This window comes from Archocentrus centrarchus, chromosome 17 (assembly GCF_007364275.1).
Source record: "Archocentrus centrarchus isolate MPI-CPG fArcCen1 chromosome 17, fArcCen1, whole genome shotgun sequence".
NCBI classification, from domain to species: domain Eukaryota; kingdom Metazoa; phylum Chordata; class Actinopteri; order Cichliformes; family Cichlidae; genus Archocentrus; species Archocentrus centrarchus.
In genome coordinates, this window is record NC_044362.1 from 23515873 (window position 1) to 23536342 (window position 20470).

The following is a 20470-nucleotide window of genomic DNA, read 5'->3' on the forward strand; positions in this document are numbered from 1 at the left end:
AGGGAGCCAATGACGAGAAGCCAATATGGGAGAAATATGGTCTCTTTTTCTAGTCCCTGTCAGTACTATATCGCAAATTATCTTTCTGTAAGTATATGGGATGTCCCTGCAGCATGACCCGCTTCACAATGTGTCCTATTTGGAATTAAAAAATAAATGAAGAATTTCTAGCAGCAGGCACCTTATACACATGTCTAAGTTTCTTTAGTGATTTAACTGTACTTCTGTCTGTTTTGTGCCTGACCAGGCATAAACTAACTGAACAATCATGCATTAGCAGAATGCTAGCATTTTAAAGGCAGTGCTAGCTTTCCGGTAAGAAGCAAAGTAAGATATTTGAGATTAATTTGGATATATTATCAATACTCTGCTTGCCCAAACTAAAGTATAATATTGGCATTTAGCTCAATCAGCTCTTATGTGCAGCTAGCTTTGATTCTGTGGATTTTATAGGAAGCAGAAGGGTTCATCATGAGTAGCTCTGTCACCATCCCCATCTTACCTTGTTTGCATTCGTGGTTCTGTGACAATACAAGCAAAATGAAAAGAAAAATACCAGCTCAAAAACATTCATCGGTGGTCTTGCTGTGTTGCTAACTACCGTTCAAAACATATATTTATGGTAATTATGTTTGAAAATAAACAGTTTATTGTTGCACATGCTGCAGCAAAAAGCTATTTCTATAATGGGGCATAAACTGGTGAGAGCCTTACACTGTGTGCCAGCTGGCACAATACAACTTGCATGTTAGCTGCAACATCTGGTGACTGATGCACAGAAATTATGTGTACAGTCTCAGAGTAAGCCTCAGAGTATTTGAAATATATTGACTGTGTTTTGCTGCTTCTTTTTTCTACATTTAGCTGCCAAGCAGATGTGTTTGTGACCTCAGTGTAAAGAACATTATCTAGAAATTAAGTTCAACTGATTTTTTTTCTTCTTTATTTAGAACTTTACAAAAACTAAACATATGAAGCTCAGTGATGATTCGAGTTATAGAAAATTGCTGAAAATAACTTTAAATACACTTAAATGAAAAAGAATGTACAACAGAGAGAAAGTCTTGCCTACTAATTTAAATTCAAACTAATCTTATTCTATTACACAGCAATACATGACTCTTTTCTACAACCATACATGGCACTCTTTTATTGTTCCTCCTTTATAAAAACAGACCAAAACTAGAAAACCTTCAGCTTGTTTGGGAGAATGACATTTACTATCTAAAGGCTGCATTTATGATTGATTTAAAGCTTTGTTTAGGCCTTGGTACATCTGTTGAAGGTTATGGTCCATAAAAATTAGAGATGGTAGAGTGAGCTGCGTTGCATGGCAGGTGTTGGTTCTGAAATTCATTTATTTTAAAATCTATTGGTACTGGCTCATGATGCCCCTGAGGAAATCTTCGAAGCGTGGGACAGCAGACTGTGGAGCAGCAGCCTCCTTGGCAGACTCATCTGCAGCAGCAGCAGCAGCGGGCTTAGCACGACGTAGGCGGAAGTTGTAGTCGTATTCAGGATCACAGTCTGGATCTGGCAGGATTATGCTGTCCTCTCTGGACTTCATGGCCTTGGAACTAGAGGGTGAAGCAAACTTGTTACAGCTGGGGTCGTATGGATGGCAGAAGGGCTTGGCTGGACCCATGATGTCGGCCTTGGCCTCAGAAACAGACTTGAGTGGGATGCAGTCTTTGTCATAGTGCACATAGCAGTCGTAGCCCTCCTTGGTCTTGCCACGGACACCAAGCTTGTAGCGAACCTAGTTTTGATTGATTGATTCATGTTTTTGGTTCAAAACACATGCAAAGCAGACTGTGAAAGCATTATTCAACAACCATTTAATTTTACTATGCTTTTAAACAAACCAAGAGTTAAAGAAAAGGCAATTAATAGAACTCTTCAATGAAAAAGATTACATTAGATTGGGTGAAATCACTGAAAAATTCAAGCCTAATAATAAGGCTTCAAATTCAGACCTGGTGTTCGGGGAGCTGTGGAGGAGGCTTGCGCAGAGCAGCAGCAGCTGCCAGTATGCAGTATGGGTCATAGCGAGGGTCGCAGGACAGAGGAGCAGCAGGAGGCGCAGGCTCATTCAAGGGGGCGTACTCCACGACAGGCTTGGTAAGGCTGGACAGCTTGGTAGCAGTCAGGGGGTTACAGCCTTTGTCAAAGAGAGGGTTGCAGTGTTGTTCTTTAGGAGCCGCAGCAGCCAGGGGAACAGAAGGGTACATCAAGTGGTAGAAGCCAGTGGGAGCCTTCTGGACTAGGAGTGGCGTACAGTAGGGATCCTTTGGGTCGCAATTGAGGGCGGCATAAGATGGAGCTGGACCATGGGCTGGACGATACCCATAAGCTGCCCTCAGGTGGTACTGCAGACACTCTACATCTTCGGGTTGGCAGACTCTGAGTAGCTCTGCCCTCTGCTCACCACTCAGGAAAGGCTCCAAGACAGGAGCATAGTAGTAGAGACCTGCGGGACTCTTCATTGGCACTGGCGCGAGGACAGGAGCTGGCACTTTTGCTGGAGCTGGTTCTGGCTCAGGGGCAGCCGACTTGGTGGCAAGAGAGAACGTGCAGTGGGGGTCAATATAAGGGTTGCACAGCCTGACAGCAGCAGACTTGATGGGGGCAGGCATCACCATGGCCGCCTTTGGTTTGCTAGTTAACTCGGCGATGCACTCTGGATCATCGGACTCTGCACAGGTCTTGTAGATTTCACTGAGGTGGTTGAGGTAATGATTGAAGGTAGGTCCCTCCTCTGACCTGTGCTTGTTCTGCAGGTAGGCCACATACAGACGATCCAGGTCCTCAACCTGAAGAATCAGGTGGAAAGGGGAAAAAGGATTAAACCTTCTCTAATCCTAAATGATATATATACCATAGAAAGTAAAACTAAAAGAAAAGGAACTCCAAAGAAAGATGTACACAAATCCTTTATTGTGGAAAATAATTACTTTTCAGCCTTTGTCTAAACCACAGAGCTCTCATGGGTACTCCACACTGAAAATATTAAAAGATTAACAGCTTATTAACACTTTTATATAATAATAATCTGAGAAAAAAATATTTTGTCCTCTAAACTGCATAAATAAGGAACCTGTTAAAATTTCCTGTATAAAATACTACATATTTAATTTTAAAAAAGGAAAGAAAATAAAGAAAAAATCCCCTTAAAATGCAGACTGGTGACACAAATTGTTTAAAGTAAATTTTTAAAGGAAAAACAAGCACAGTTTCATAATCGTGACTGGGAGAAACTGAATAATTAATATGAAACAAGCTACACTCACTCCCTCCTGGTTGTGGCTATCCATGAAGTATTTGTACCATCCCCAGAAGTCAGGCAGACGTTTGAACTGGGGCACAGCCACAACAGGGACGTTCCTTCTGTTACGAACAAGCGTTTTTAGGTTGGCTATTGCCTCAGCTTTCACATCATCAGACAGAGCGGCCGCTGGAGGCGGAGGAAGACGAGAGGAAGAGAAAGTCAACCAATGTAAAAGTGCTGGTGCCAGAAATCATACTTTAACCAATTAAACAGGTTGGATTTCAATTTATCTTTTACTGTTTGTCATAATAAACAGACCATTATCTTCAGTAATTTTTCTACATGTTACATGCATAAGTAATATTATTTTGACTTAAAGTGGAAATCTCAGATAGTTCAATTGATCTATTGATCATTGATGAAAGTATTGCTGTGCAATCAGCCAAACCTTTAAAACAAAGTAAATAAAACTGGTCGTCATTGCAGTGCAGTGCTCTGCTGGGGAAGCCTGGATCCTGGCAATTGTGTGAATGTTATTCTTTAAACATTGTCACAGACCAAGCAAAAGCCCCCATGGCAGTGGCCTCCCCAAGCATGACAGTGTGCCCCACCAAATTGCAAAAAAAAAAAACACACACACACAGCTTAGGAACATCTGAAGGTGAACAATAGAACAGAAAACTAAAACAGTGACCCAGACACACACCAGATCCCAATTTGACTGCTCATTCATGGGATGCCCCAGAAGAAGTCCAGTTCACAGAGACCCCAGCCCTGGGCTGTGAAGTGTACCCCAATGACAAATAATTTCTTGAAATGATAATTAGGATGCATATTGTCTGTAAGAGCCAAGATTGGTGTAAAAGAATAAAAATATTTTTAAAATATATTTGTTTTCTTTGTTATATACGCTGTATCAGACACTTTTGGTCCATTTGAGACAGTATAACTCAAATTCAAATCAGTACAACTCAATGATATCGAAATAGAGCCACAGCTGTGTTGAATGTGAAAACATCAAATCTGTACCCCGCAGAGGACATGACGAATAAAAGTCTGATGAACTGACCGCTGACCTTCATAAACTTGCATCTATAATCGGAACAGTAAATCCTGTTGGCATGAAGGCTGCAGTTTGTTATAGTTAAGATGTACAGTGCATAGATCGGTGCTACTGTTTGGACAGCATCAGATAAAAAAGAGACCACTGTGCACCCCGCAGCTGCAGGTGAAGGAGAGCCCAGAGCAAGCCTTGAAGGAAAGCGTGAGCTGTCAATCTAACAATCTAAGCAGAGTGGCCAGAGCTTTTACAGTCAGTTTGAAGGAGAAATTTTGTTGCTTCATTGAGTTATTGTGGTTTTGGTAACATGAGAAGTACCTACACAATGTCAGGGAATATAATGTTGTTATTAATATACATAGCACAATTACACTGCATCGACTTACAGCTAAAGCAAACCAAATGTTTTCAACTTCTGCAACTTTAAACATTAAAAGCACTAAACTACTGAAACATGAGTTGGCTTTTGTAATAGAGTCACAAGAAATGTCTCTATAAAACAAGACAAAGGATATTTCTACAGTTTTGGAAAGTGAATCTGTTTGAAACATTATGTAATGGAACAAAAGGGAGCAGCCACAGTTAACATGAAGAGCCGCTGTGACAGGCTGCAACTTCATAAAATAGGCAAGAAACTCCATTATATTTAATTTAAATATGTGGATTACATCATATTGTTGTAAAATGCTATGCTCCTCATATTTTATCTCAACAGGAATAATTCAATATAGAGCAATATGAAGCAACATTTGATTTCATCGACAAAAGCTCATAATCAAATTGCCAGCATTTTTGGACCAGATGCAACTAGCAACTATTTCTATTATCTCTTAATCTGCTGGATTCTTTAGTAGTAGATTAATCTCAATCTCTTGGTCTGTTAATTATCGTGTATCATATGCTGACCTAGTTCTCGCACAGCACTTTAGCTTCTTACTTTAATCCATCATCCCAATCCACTTTCTGTTGACTAATTGTTTTGGCTCCAAATTGGATCTTTCCAGATTGCAAATGTGTTTTATTGTGAACCAACATGTAATTTATATGGTGCTAATTGGCTGAATGGAAAGAAAAGGTAGATACATAGAGCATTTATCTCCCTATGAATAGCAGTCATTAAGGTTTTTGTAGCTAGTTTTTAAGTTGTTGAGGCTTTTGCCGCACATGCCACGTCACGCCCTCACCTTCCTCCTGTTTGTGCTGCTCCACTGGAACGGCCCCCAGAAAGTCTGTAAAACACAAGCAGCCGCATTAGCAGGAGCAGAGACATTTGCTGATTAGGAACAGATGTTGCACTTTCCTTCAACATCAGGGAAAACGCTGAGCCACTAATAAGCCCCCAGGTGAAACACGGCAGGTGCCGGGCTTCTGGCGCCCCATCACAGGCAACATCCTGCAGCTTAAATGCCCCCACCTCCAACTCTGAGCCCATACCCCACCCCTAATATGTATCACTGAGCTTTGAACCAGACTGATGATATTAATGCTGCTACTGGGGGCCTCCTTAAAGTTTACCTGTAAAACTACAAAGAGTCGGGCCTCACACAAACTAATTACAGATACACTAAAAATGGCTGGTGGGAGGGAAAAGACGTCTCCGGGTGTCTTCTGCTCCACCGTGGCTTTCCTGCTGAGGTTTACAACTGCAAGAAAACAGCCAAGTCAGCTGATTATCCCAGAAACTTTCATCTATTAATGTGGAAAATCTTCCAAAGGGGAGGCAGTGATAGATGTGTTTTTATGACTCCAGAAAGGTTTTGTAGTACTAAAGGGCATCATCATGACATGCCATTTTACTGCTAAAGAGAGAAGGGTAACGGTGTCCTTATAACTCTGTGCCAGAGATTAATGTGCCCGGGGATGGACTGTACTACCAGGTCAAAATGCTTCTGAAGTATTCTCACAATCAATTTTAAGCCAGAAACAAGGAGTAAAATCAGTATTCGGATCTTTTACTGAAGCAACAACACAGCAGAAATAAGAAAACATAATTTACTTAAAGTCTTATAATTATCAGCAAAACATATTTAAGGTATCAAAAGTAAAAGCATTGTTATATACAGCAACAGACTGTTCATATAGTAGATAGTTATTGATGCACTGATGTTAAAAAAGCATTTTATTGTTGGTCTTTCAAATCTCTACCAGCAGAGAAGTGATATCTGGTAGTCATTATTAGTATAATAAAGTAGATGCTAAAAAAATAAATGAAGCATGGGAGGAAAAAGTTAATCTTTGCATGGTTAAAGGGGGCTGTAAACACATGGTGATTTGAAAGAGGTTGGAACCACTCTAAATCATGTCTAACTGCCATTCTAGTTCACATTTTCTTGTCAAATTTTTAAAAAATTTTATTTAAAATCCCACAGAAAAAATTGGATGTAAACTCTTCCTCAGCTCATTAAATTTCCAGTAAAATATTGTATAGTGTCAAAGATAAAATTTATAACGTTTAAAATTTGCCACTGAAGTCTCACCTGGTAATAAAACAATTACTAACAGGAATCCTGCGTGGATCAGGGAAAGCGATGGTCGTCCAGCACGTGCCATTTTCTCTTTTTTGTGCTTCCTGAGGGAAAAGACAGTGAACAATATTCAGTGTCTTTTCAGGCTTAACTTTTGGAGGCATACTGTATTATCACAATGCAACAAGACTTTGATTGATCCCTGCATCTTATTGGGGGGCTGGGGGGGGGGGGGGGGGGGGGGGGGTTGTTTTTTTTTTTGCGTAAAGTTTTTCAGCTAACTGCTCGATATGGAAATCCTTGAGAAGACAATGCACTTGGAACAAAGAGACGCTTTTATTTAACCGGCTGATGCCAAGACAATAGAGAGAATTGAGGACATGCTGTAATAGAGCTTTTCAAGGATTAGTGAGAGAAATAAGATGTCAGTTCTGAATATCAGAATATCAAAAAAAGAGACTGAATTCGACAATCAAATAGCCAAAAGCTTGAGATGTCCTCTTTTATTACTGCATGGATAGCTACTGATTTAACATTTGTTGTTCTCAAAAAGACAGATGGCTTCTAAAAGTTTGGAGTTTCTCACTTTTCTAACAAAGACAAAGCAGATGAAGTTTCAGGCAACCTCTCTAAAATGATAAACTTCAGGTATTATCATCAGCTCTTACCTGCAAAGGTGCTGAAGCTGTGGCCTCCTGCAATCGCCTCTGGGTCCAGCAGCTCTCTTGGAAAAAAAGGGGATGGTGCTTACTGCACTCTGGTTGTCTGAGCTGTCTAAACCTTCTACCTCCTTGCTCCCTGTATATGCACACAGGGAAACATTTTTAAGCAGCTCTCTTGACCATTAAAAACAAAAAGGCATGTGATACAGCTCGGCGTGCTATTTGGCGCTCCAGGATTGGCTCCTGTGCTGCCAATCATCTAACCAATAGGGGTCCTGTAATTATAGAAAGCGAGAAGCATGACAGCATTAGCAAGGTGCCATTTAGAGTTAGGTTTCTTTCCTCACGGGTCTGCTATTTGGATTCATTTTACAAACTGATATTTCATTGAGTCAATAGTTCATTTTGACATCAAAATGAATGTAAAACCTAAATCACAAAGTTTGTGTGTGTGGGGCACTCAGAGATAAAACCTGAGAGACTTTAGAGCAAGAGGTTCTCTTGGTACTTTCCAAATATACTCAGGAACTAGTAGATTAAATCATCCTCTGCTACTAAAGGAATCAGTGTCTCGTGTTTCTTTTCAAGCTTACTCTCACCAGGAACAGCTTTTCCTGCAGAAATTGACTGCAAATAAAAACTATTTCTACTCTGTTGCATCATTGTATTGACTAATGCATGAGCAATATTTGCAGGATAACAGAACCTGACTCATTTCACCTCAGTGATGCAATGCTACATCCAAGCAGCAACCGTTGCAGCTCCTTTGGTAATGTTTCTAAACCTGATGTGAGCCAGTAGTGTCAAATGTCTGCAGCCAGTCAGCTGTTTCACTCCGGATGTGAAATCTGCTGCCAGAGAAAAAGAAACAGAGCCGAGTTCCTTCAGCTAACACTGAATGGAGATTTTTAAATATTCACTGATCAGAATACTAAGCCTACATGGATAAAGGATGTTTCACATTTAAAAATTTTCTTTTATGTTACTGAAATCACTTAATTTTTGAACATGCATTTATTTTTTGTTATGAAACAGCAAAGAGGAGGTATATGCCATTAGGAGAAGCAGGTCTCACACCAGGAGCTACTAATGAAATAATCTGCTGCTGCTGTGGAGACAGAGCCATCAGGACGAGTGTGCCAGCAGTACTGTTTGCTACATGATCCTGACGCTGAGATCATGCCACGTAGCCGGCAAAGTCTGCAACCTGTGTCAGTGAAATATATACTGGACTTGGGAGCTAAGGAACCTGAAAAAGTGAGCTAAAGAGTCAAACAGCACAGACAGCTAAAAAAATAAAAATTAAAAAAAAAAACATGACAACTCATTGAACTTACAATATGTTTAAAGGCAGATTCCCAGCCAGCTTTTACAAAAGCAACCATTTAATTGTCATTTTTAGAAAGCTTTTTCAAACATTTATCCATAATTTTAGGCTCTTTATTTCAGACATTTACTGGTTTTAGTTAACTGCTACAACCTGTAACCATTCTTTTTTTTTTTTTTAATGTAAGTAAATAAGAAAATAAATAAACTACAGAGCCAGGGGGAAAATATTTATACGAAAAAAAAAAAACTATATTGAAGTTATACAAAACTACTTTTGGCAGTTCCCTTGACACAAGGAGTTGCTACACATTTGACAGCAGAGCTTTTACACCAGGCAACCTTCCTGATGCAGCCCCAAATGCAGTTGCTCAGCCATGGAGACCCGTTCCATGAATCTATGCGCTGTTCTTGAGCTAATGAAGTTTGGAGGGCTGTAGTGATTGACTCTGCAGTAAACTGGCAACCTCTGTGTACTACACACCTCGTCATCCACTGAACCCGCGCTGTGATTTTACGTGGCCTACTACTTCATAGCTGAATTGCTGTCATTCCCAATCGCTTCCACTTTGGTATAATACCACTAACAGCTGACAGTGGAATATTTAGTAACAAGAATATTTTACCTGGACTTGTTGCACAGGTGGCATCCTCTTTCGGTACCACACTGGAATTCGCTGAGCTCCTGAGAGCGACCCATTCTTTCACTAATGTTTGTAGAAGCAGTCTGCATGCCTCAGTGCTTGGTTTTTTGCACCTGTGGCCATGGAAGTGACTGGAACACCTGAATTCAATAATTTGGATGGGTGAGTGAATACTTTGGGTAATATAGTGTATATGGTGGCAGCAGACAAAGACTAAGTCAAATGACTAGGTTACCATTCATTTTCTAACAGTTTGAGACACAGTTTGTTCCCAAGGACATGTGACCATCTTACATGACTGACAACGTCTCAGTCTTGGCTGTGATCCATGCAATTTACACATTTTTGAATTACCAGGTCTGACACAGAAGGAAACAAATTGTATGTCCTCTTCATCTTAAAACAGATGAGCTGTCACAACACGTCAGTCCCTTTCTGTGCGTGGAAAATTTACAGCAACACAAGAGAAATTTGGGCAAGGAAAAAAATCCAGAAAGTGCTTGTTGTAAAGGAAAAGCTCATTAAAGAACATACACTCTTGTTAATGATGATGCCCGTCAGATGTTTTTACGGTACTTTAATTGTGCTTTGAGTCGCTCGTCACACTTTAAAGAACAACAGCAAATTGCTCCATGGCTATTAACACATTTTAAACAGAGTTCATCTGTGCATGCAGCACAAGAAAGAAGCATTAATGGATGCGGTGATACTAGCAGCTTCAACTGTTTTAAGTTGTAGCTCAGAGTGATCGGTGTTTACATCAATTTAAACTCCTGAAGTAGGTTTTAGAGAAATGTTTAACTGTAGTAATATTTTTATGTCACGGAATTTTTTTTTTTTTTTGCAATGCCAGCAATGAATGATTGGGCCCTCACTTACTTTCAGCCTAAAGTATTACCTGGATTCCTACTAACCAGATGACAATACACACAGATGAGCCCCTTCATTTTTTAATTGTTATTTTAACTGCACATCAGGTGTATTTGGTTAACCCTTATCTCAAAGCACCACTGTAGAAGAAAAGCTTCAGAGGCAGCTGTAGATTCTCTTTTATTGGTTGTAATACACATTAAACTATAACCTCATTTGGTCTAATCCCTACATTGTCCTCCAGACTCTGAAATTCCTAAAAGTGTATATTTTGCAGTGACTGGGCAGGATAATCGCAAATGTGCAAAGCCGTTTTAATAAAGCTCATAATTTCTTCCTGAGAGTTTTGTTAGTGGCCGTGAGCCTTAGGCCTGTGAAACTCATTCATGCCTGATGTATATATGCACAGTTACTACTGTCTTGTATTTAACTATTTGACAGCTCTGTGCTGACAGCACAGTTCTCTGTTTTTCTGGATCTTTACAGCCAGCTTTTAAAAACCTGCAGTTTGCATTTTGTGTTCTTCAGAAGACTCTTATCAGTCTCCAACTTGTGCTGAATAGTAATATAAAATCACATCATGCTGCTGCCCACCACTGAAAGCATACAGTAGGTGACCTTCAGATCAGCATTCTCATTGGTGCTGATATTGAAGGAGTCTCTCTTTATACAGTTAATTTTGGAAATTATAAAATCCACATGACACTGAGAAGAATAACTACTCTGTTTTCTGTTGCATTGCAGACATTATTGCAGTCTCTCACGTGTTCTCTAGAAATTATACTGATGTATACACACAGCAGTCTGTGTGCAGGTTACCCTACAGGTAATAAGCAATATGTGAAGTAAGTATTCATTTCTGTTGTTTTTAAATGCTTCTCCAGAAGTTACCATATTTCTGTGTGTTTATTTGTTTATTGGAGTTTCTCACAACTGAATGTTATGCTCCCTGAAGCTCCAGTCTCCTCAGATTTCTGATCAGATTAATATTCTTGGACAAATCCTGTAATATATCCTGCAAGTTTAAGATTTGAATTTAATGTAAAGAAAGAAAGAAAGAAAGAAAGAAAGCAAGAAAGCAAGAAAGCAAGAAAGAAAGAAAGAAAGAAAGAAAAACAATTTTAGTTCAACATCAATTATCTACTCTAAGATCAAAATATAAAGAACTATTTCATTGTCCCGATTCACCTTGCAGCCATGTTGAAAACCAAAACAAGACTACAGGGTTCAATCATAGACAATATTGAGGTTTTTCACAAGGCATCATCATCTGCTTGAGAGCTGTCTGCTATGCTGGATTTGATACAACCGCTGGTTGCTCGGATTGGCAGTGGTCCCTGGAAGTTGCTGGCTGTCACTGGGTGAAATTGGTTGCAAAGAAGTTGCTACAACAAAAACACCAGAAAGCCAAAATTACCTGAAGTTTTTCATGTCTGTCTGCAAATATGCAGTATCCACTAGCTGAGTGGTAGAGCACTGCAGCCAGCAAGTTTTCAAATGCGCATCTTTTACTTTTAAAGGCAAATGGTCTCCATTTCCTCTTCAGTTGCTAGGTATAGTACTACTATTGCCAGAGGCCCCAACACATGCATCGAATACCAGTTTACAGTTCCCAGTTCGTGTTTTTATTCTTTTGATGTCACACAGCTTTTGTACTATTTGTGTTATGTTCTACCCGGTTTGAAAGTGAAGCCAATGCTGAACCATGTTAAACTTCTGCTCTTCTTAATAGCCACCAGGAGGCAGTACTTGTGGTTCCAAAAAGAATTCCAGTCCTATAGAAAGCTATGAGAAAACTGCCCTCAGACCTGACCCCGATAAACACTTTCCTGGTGAGTTTGTGGGCTCAGTCACTCATTTCAGGTCACACTGAATAAAATATTAAGTCCATTTAGTAATTTTGTGTTCCAAAAAGAAGGATTATCTAGGGCAGTGGTTCCCAAAGTCAAGAGTGCTGCGGCCCACTTAAAAACCAGAAAATCCCATGGGGCCCCCCCTCCTAGCCGGTCGTCCCATCGCACTGGCCTGTGAAATTTTCCTGGCTAGAAGCCTGTCTTCACTCTCATCAAAATAAAGTGATGTATTTCCTTGAAAATCTGATTAAAAAAACATGAACATCACAGGCTGTTGGATATAAATTGCTAGCTGCTACCCAGTCATTTGCAAAGTGCTAATGCCAATATGTGACCCACTTGCCACTTGACACAGGTCATAGTAATGAGTAATATCACAAACTAACCACCTCATATTACCAGTTTGAATTCGCTTTTTATACAAATAAATACATTTAAATAAACATGTTACTGCATACTTGTGAGTAATTTCAAACTAAATTTCTGTTATTACTGCACCCTGCAGTACCTTCATGGTCCACCAGATCTAGGGTATACTCACTGTCACCTCAGGCTCTTCGCATTCAGTTTCAAAACACCAAGATGGCTATAGTGAAAATGCTCATTTCAAGCTTTCAAAACTGGACATCACAAACCAATGGGTGACGTCACCCTAGCTCCATTCATCTTTTATGCTGTCTCTGGGTATGATCCTATGCCAGAATTTTTCCCAACAGTGACAGAGAAAAAGTTGGTTAACATGGTACTCCACGTGAAATGACAAACCTTTCATCTCTTCCTGAATTAACAACGGAAAGGGTCAAAAAATGAGCAAATGATGAGTCCTAGAGTTCTTATGCTCAAAGGCTACAGCAAATTCATTTGTTTGCTGGATTCAGTTCAACATTACGAGCTCACTCTAAGTAATGTTAACAAACCTACCCACACCAGACTCTTCCTGTTGAGTCCTAACATCTATTTCTTTGACTGACAGTCATGAGAAGTGAGAATGGCCAATATGAAAGGGTTTTTCACTAAATGCAAAAAATGAGGTGTCTTTCAGCGTTGAGGTATCATGGTTTATCATAGATAACCTGCTTAGCTTGCAGATTAGTGCTACTGCTGGAATAAATCTGCTTGCTACATGTTCAAGCAGTCACTTTGATCATTCATATGAACAGCTCACCTTTCCCTGTGAAGCCAAAAATAACATTATCTGCAGATGATGCGGTGTCTGGCTGAACACACTGGTGCCATCAATCAAAACAAATGTCACTAAAAAGCAAGACGGTAGTGGATGTTATTAGACACTGTTTGCTCCATCCTCAGAGCAATCTAAGTAGAGTTCATGAAGGTACTCTTAAAATGTTAGTGATAACATGTGCACTCAAAACTATTTGGTATTGTCATGCACTGGGATACTCAAGCACAGAAACATTATTTGATTCCTTTTTCAGATCTTTAAACCTCTCTACCTCCAAACTCTATTGCTTAATTTAATAAATAGCTGATAATAATTTACTGACTCTTGTCACATACTAATGTGACACATGTTGGTATTTCCCAACTGTAACTTTAAGCACAAGGAGTGTTCAAGATGTAGTACTGTGCAAAAGTCTTGAGTCATCCCCTCATTCCTTTTGCATTTTGCTTCCAAGTAGCCAGACTCTCTTGCAATTTTTTAAGTGGTAATGAGTAGCAGTTCTCCAGGCTTTCTCAAGGTCTTTGTACCTGACCATTTCAGAGGTTTTTTGTTTGTAATCCACATAAAACTGACAAATGAATTATTCAAGAATTTAAAAAGACACCTAACTCAGCCTTTCACAAATACACATTTGTTCCAATTTCTTTAGTTGCATCTATGAAAAATTCAAAAGACAACACAGTTTGACAGACATAAAATAGCGTTTTTGCACCAACAAGGTTGGTTATTATCAACAAGTTTTTGGCTATTAGCCAAAAACTTGGCACATCTCAGCACATCTTGGCATGGTGTGCAAAGTGTCATTTAAAAAAATAATCAGTCTAAACTGGAAAAGTGATAGACAAAAGAAAAAAAAATCTGAAAGTCATATCTGAAAGTCATGTCCTTAAGAAATGGGAAAATAATCCAGTAAAGACCTGACACAGGACCTGACAGGTGAATCTGGCCCTTCAGTTGATCCATCTACTGTTTGCTAAAGCCTGATCAGAAACGGTCTTAGTGGAAGGGTGACTGTCAAGAAGCCATTCTTAAGGAAAGGAAACAAGGAGAAAAGGCTGAGGTATGCTAAAGTACACTGAAAATCAGTGGTAACAGGTTTCTGGAGAGATATATCCAAATTTGAAATTCTGGTTCAAATTGTCAGCAGTATGAAGTGGAGGTCAGGAGAGCGGTACACTAGTGAGTGTCTACAGGCATCTGTAAAACCAAAAGTAGCTTTGGGATACCCTTCAAGAAGCCTGGAGACCTATTCCTGAAGACTACTTGCAGTACAGTAAAGAAAGCTTGTCTAAGAGAACTCAGGCTGTGTTGAAGAATCACAGCGATCATATGAAATATTGACTATTAGAATGCCTATTAGAATTGTACAAACTCTGTTTTTGACATATATACTGTATTTCCATGTATGTTTGCACAGTCCCATGTTCCTAGAAAAATCCAGACTTTTGCACATCCCTACATTAGGTATCTTTGAAAGTGTATCACGTGGTATTATACTTGATGTGTAGAACTAACCAACCAACTTGTGACTGTGAATGCTGTAACTGTGCATGTGTGAAAAATGCCAAGTGTACCATTACTACAAAGAAAGATGTCTTCAATTCAATTCAATTCAACGATCTTTATTGTCCCCTAAGGACAATTATTTCCACAGCCAGTAGTAAAGAAATCCTAAAAAACAGTTATACCATGAGAGCAAAAACAAACATAAAAACACAACAGATCATTTAAAAACCTAATCGCTGTTGGGACAAAAGATTCCCTCAATCTATTTGTCCTACAACCTGGTACCCAATATCTGCATCCAGAAGGAAGCAACTTAAACTCATGGTGCAGTGGATGGTCTAAATCTGCTAGGATAAATCTTGCCTTTTTCACTGACCTGACCTTTTGTAGGTCAGTGAGGTTGCTTAGGGCTGTGCCAGCAATTTTTCCGCACAGCTTTACAACTCCTAGCAGTTTATTTCTATTCTTAACATTTAAAAAACCAAACCAGCAGATGAGATTAAAAGTAATAACCGACTCAATAAAACAAGAGTGAAACATTTTCATAAAAGTTGAACCCACATTAAAACCATGGCGCTTCCGATAAAAATACATCCTCTGATGGGCCTTTTTACAAAGTGAGTCTACGTGGGCTTCAAAAGTCAGCCTGTTGTCAAGGATCGTTCCCAGATACTTAGAGTGGTCCACAGCCTCAACATTTTCCCCAGAAATAACCACAGGCGCAATGACTGCACTGTGTTTTCTAAAATCAATGACCATCTCCTTTGTTTTAGAAACATTTATCTTTAAAAAGGAGGACTCACACCAGTCAGTGAAATCCCTGACCACTGGTCCGTGATCTGGGTCATCACTGCTGAGGAGGGACAGGATCACAGAGTCATCAGCAAATTTTAAAATGTGGCGCTGTGGATACTGGCTGTGACAATCATTAGTATATAAAATAAATAAATAAATGGGGTTGTTTTTGAAGGTCTTTGTGTCATGGCCGGGGAGGAAACGGACGAGGAAGGACTCACATGAAGGACTCCAGAAGCAAACATAACTAAAAAGGGGATTTATTTCAACGGGGAAACACAAATACAAAAACCTTGGAAGGGAGGCACAGGGAGACGAAGGGCAGGCACAGGGAACACAGGAACATGCGGGCACAAAACATCAACGACGCGACAGAGAACAAATGAAAACTGAGGGCTTAAATACACAATGGGTAATCAGGGCAAGAGGAAACAGCAGGGAACAACAGGTGAGGCAAATGAAACTAATTACACAGGGGAATCAAAGCTAAACACAAAGCACAAGGAAATCACATTGGCAAAATAAAACAGGAAGTGATAAACCAAGGAACACGCAGACAAGTCACAACACTGGGAACATGACAAACATACAGGGAGGACAAACTCAGGAAATAAATTAAAACAAAACGCTGGGCCAACGGCCCAGGACATGACAGTACCCCCCCCCTCAAAGGCCGGCTCCCGACGGCCAAAAACCAGAAACAAAACCAGACAAGGGCGGGAGGCGGGGGACCAGGAAGGAGGGCCCGAAACAAAAACAAAGACAGGGAGCAAAACAGAAATCACAGGGCGTGAACAAAACAAATCAAACCCGGACAGGAAGAAAACAAAAACACAGGACCAGAACAAAAGGCGACGGCACAAGGCCGGAGACAGTCCAACAGGGGGCATCAAAATGAGGCAGAGCAGAGGCAACACAGTCCAAACAAGAACAAAACACGGGGACGAGAAGCAAAAAAAAAAAAAACAACCGGATTAAACAAAAAGCGACGGCACAAGGCCGGAGAGCTCCAATGTCCAAAACAGGGGGCCGAAACAAGGAACAGTCCAGGAGCTATGACAAAACAAAAAACAGCAGGGGAAAAAACAGTCCACAGTTCAGGGGAGTCAGTGGGAAATCCAAAAACAAAAAACACACAGTTCAGGAGGCCGCAGAGGCCAAGGGGCCACAAAGCAAAATCCCAACGAGGGAGGCCGACCGCGCTCCCAGCGGCGGCGGCGACGAGGACGAGAAGGAATCACTGGAGGCCGACCGCGCTCCCAGCGGCGGCGGCGACGAGGACGAGAAGGAATCACTGGAGGCCGACCGCGCTCCCAGCGGCGGCGGCGACGAGGACGAGAAGGAATCACCGGAGGCCGACCGCGCTCCCAGCGGCGGCGGCGACGAGGACGAGGGGGAGTCACCGGAGGCCGACCGCGCTCCCAGCGGTGGCGGCGACGAGGAGGGGTCACCGGAGGCCGACCGCGGGGCGTGCGGCGGCGGCGACGAGGAGGGGTCACCGGAGGCCGACCGCGGGGCGTGCGGCGGCGGCGACGAGGAGGGGTCACCGGAGGCCGACCGCGGGGCGTGCGGCGGCGGCGACGAGGAGGGGTCACCGGAGGCCGACCGCGGGGCGTGCGGCGGCGGCGACGAGGAGGGGTCACCGGAGGCCGACCGCGGGGCGTGCGGCGGCGGAGAAGGGCGACCCCGGGCTCTGGTGGGGAACCCTCGGGTGACGTGGAGCGCTCGGACTGAGCGGAGACCCCCACCGGCTCGGACTGAGCGGGACCCCCTGGCTCGGAGCGCTCGGACTGAGCGGAGACCCCCACCGGCTCGGACTGAGCGGGACCCCCTGGCTCGGACTGAGCGGAGACCCCCACCGGCTCGGACTGAGCGGAGACCCCCACCGGCTCGGACTGAGCGGAGACCCCCTGGCTCGGACTGAGCGGAGACCCCCACCGGCTCGGACTGAGCGGGACCCTCTGGCGCGGAGCGCTCGGACTGAGCGGAGACCCCCACCGGCTCGGACTGAGCGGGACCCTCTGGCGCGGAGCGCTCGGACTGAGCGGAGACCCCCATCGGCTCGGAGTGAGCTGAGCCCATGGGCTGAACGGGGCCTACATAGTGAGGCACCGGATGCGTAGGCTGGGACCGCGGAACAGGGCACACTGCTGCTTTATTGAGCAGCAGGGGCTGCTCGAGGAATAGCAGAGGTGCAGGGGACTGCGTGGAAGCAGGCCGGGAGACGACTGGCTGCGTGGAAGCAGGCCGGGAGACGACTGGCTGCGTGGAAGCAGGCCGGGAGACGACTGGCTGCGTGGAAGCAGGCCGGGAGACGACTGGCTGCGTGGAAGCAGGCCGGGAGACGACTGGCTGCGTGGAAGCAGGCCGGGAGACGACTGGCTGCGTGGAAGCAGGCCGGGAGACGACTGGCTGCGTGGAAGCAGGCCGGGAGACGACTGGCTGCGTGGAAGCAGGCCGGGAGACGACTGGCTGCGTGGAAGCAGGCCGGGAGACGACTGGCTGCGTGGAAGCAGGCCGGGAGACGACTGGCTGCGTGGAAGCAGGCCGGGAGACGACTGGCTGCGTGGAAGCAGGCCGGGAGACGACTGGCTGCGTGGAAGCAGGCCGGGAGCCAGAGAGAGCGGGCTGTGAGCTAGGGAGATCTGGCTGCGTGGAAACAGACCGAGAGCTAGGGAGATCTGGCTGCGTGGAAACAGACCGAGAGCTAGGGAGATCTGGCTGCGTGGAAACAGACCGAGAGCTAGGGAGATCTGGCTGCGTGGAAACAGACCGAGAGCTAGGGAGATCTGGCTGCGTGGAAACAGACCGAGAGCTAGGGAGATCTGGCTGCGTGGAGACAGACCGAGAGCTCGCTGACACTGGGGCCTGAGAGGGAGCTGACACTACTGGAGCTACAGAAGGAGCAGGAGCTGAGGGAACTGGGACCAAAACCGAAGGAACTAAGACAGGGGCTGAGGGAACTGACTGAGAGGGCACTGAAACAGCTGACACTGGGGACCGAGGAAGAGTTACTGGAGCTGACTGAAGGCGAGGGAGAGCGACTGGAGCTAGAGCTGACTGAGACCCTGCTGCTGCAGCTAACACAGAAAACCGATGCGAAGGCTTGGACCTGGTTGCCCCCACCCGCGGAACAGGAACGGGTGCAGAGGTCAGCCCGTCCGTGGCTGCCCCCACCCGCGGAACAGGAACGGGTGCAGAGGTCAGCCCGTCCGTGGCTGCCCCCACCCGCGGAACAGGAACGGGTGCAGAGGTCAGCCCGTCCGTGGCTGCCCCCACCCGCGGAACAGGAACGGGTGCAGAGGTCAGCCCGTCCGTGGCTGCCCCCACCCGCGGAACAGGTACGGGTGCAGGGGGAGCTGGAGCCAAGGGAGCGGGAGCAGGGTGAGCAGAGGGAGCTGGAGCTAACTGAGGGGTCTGAGACTGCGACTGAGGAGGAGCTGGAGCTACAGCTGACTGGGAACACTGCGACTGAGGAGGAGCTGGAGCTACAGCTGACTGGGAACACTGCGACTGAGGAGGAGCTGGAGCTACAGCTGACTGGGAACACTGCGACTGAGGAGGAGCTGGAGCTACAGCTGACTGGGAACACTGCGACTGAGGAGGAGCTGGAGCTACAGCTGACTGGGAACACTGCGACTGAGGAGGAGCTGACACTGGAGGAACTGACACTGGAGGAACTGACAGAGTGCTAGGGTGAACAGACATTAGGGAAACCGACTGAAGGCTAGAGGGGCCTGAGTACGTCAAAACTGGCCGCGTGGAAGCAGGCCGGGAGACAGAAAGAGCAGACTGCGAGCTAGAGAGAGCAGGAGCTAAGGGCGTTAGAGCTGACTGCGAGGAGACTGACTGCGAGGAGACTGACTGCGAGCTAGGGAGAGGAGCTGACTGCGTGGAAGCAGCCTGAGGCACAGCTGACTGGGGAGACTGAGACACAGCTGACACCGGGCACTGAGAATGCGCTGACACTGGGGACTGAGAATGAGCTGACACTGGGGACTGCTGTAGGTGAAGGGTGGAGGTTAAGAAATCCTGCACTAACCCATGCAGAGAGCCAAATAACCAAGGGTAATCATCGACTAGCCCTTGCAGCTGGGCCGTGAGCTGTTGCTGTTCCTGCTCACATGGGTCAGCCAGAAGGTCCATAACCAGTGAATCCACCCAACAGATAATGGTCTGCTTTGCCACCTCAGGGAGGGGAAAGGCAGGGGGGTGACGGGAATAATTGTCCGCAGGCATAGTAGCGTTGAAGCCAGTGTTACTCACGGAAACGGAGGATTGGGTGTGAAGTGGTGAAGCGGTCCGCGGCGTTATACCGCTCGGGTCTCGGGGTGCCTTCCGCCGTTGCTGCCGGGAACTCCCTCTCCTCCGCGGCTGCCGAGGAAGGGAGGGATCAGCGAAAGGGGAGGCAGGTGAGTGACGATGACGGGGACTGTTCAAAGACGCCGGGCCCCCCAGCGCTAGACGAGTGCCGTCGAAAAAATTGGAGCCGGAGGGGGTTTTGTAATGGTCGCGTCGTTCTGTCATGGCCGGGGAGGAAACGGACGAGGAAGGACTCACATGAAGGACTCCAGAAGCAAACATAACTAAAAAGGGGATTTATTTCAACGGGGAAACACAAATACAAAAACCTTGGAAGGGAGGCACAGGGAGACGAAGGGCAGGCACAGGGAACACAGGAACATGCGGGCACAAAACATCAACGACGCGACAGAGAACAAATGAAAACTGAGGGCTTAAATACACAATGGGTAATCAGGGCAAGAGGAAACAGCAGGGAACAACAGGTGAGGCAAATGAAACTAATTACACAGGGGAAGCAAAGCTAAACACAAAGC

At 44.4% G+C, this 20470-nt stretch overlaps 1 protein-coding gene across 1 annotated transcript; it reads right to left on the reverse strand.

Annotated features, from left to right (window-relative positions):
• Positions 1-1037: 1037 nt before the first annotated feature.
• On the reverse strand, positions 1038-7595 carry and2 (actinodin2). The gene is made up of 6 exons (XM_030752472.1): positions 7462-7595; positions 6806-6897; positions 5513-5557; positions 3291-3454; positions 1977-2813; positions 1038-1759 (listed from the first exon to the last, which is right to left on the reverse strand). The coding sequence occupies exons 2-6, from the start codon at positions 6876-6878 to the stop codon at positions 1370-1372; spliced, it is 1509 nt and encodes a 502-aa protein (XP_030608332.1). The 5' UTR covers positions 6879-6897; positions 7462-7595; the 3' UTR covers positions 1038-1369.
• Positions 7596-20470: the final 12875 nt, after the last annotated feature.

Bases quoted from the DNA above. Each gene is read 5' to 3' on its own strand.
- and2 (XM_030752472.1), bottom strand. From the start codon at position 6,878: ATGGCACGTGCTGGACGACCATCGCTTTCCCTGATCCACGCAGGATTC. The intron at 2,814-3,290 runs GTGAGTGTAGCT...CTGATTCTTCAG, and splicing joins ATAGCCACAACCAGGAGGGA to GTTGAGGACCTGGATCGTCT. The intron at 1,760-1,976 runs GTCTGAATTTGA...AATCAAAACTAG, and splicing joins CACAGCTCCCCGAACACCAG to GTTCGCTACAAGCTTGGTGT.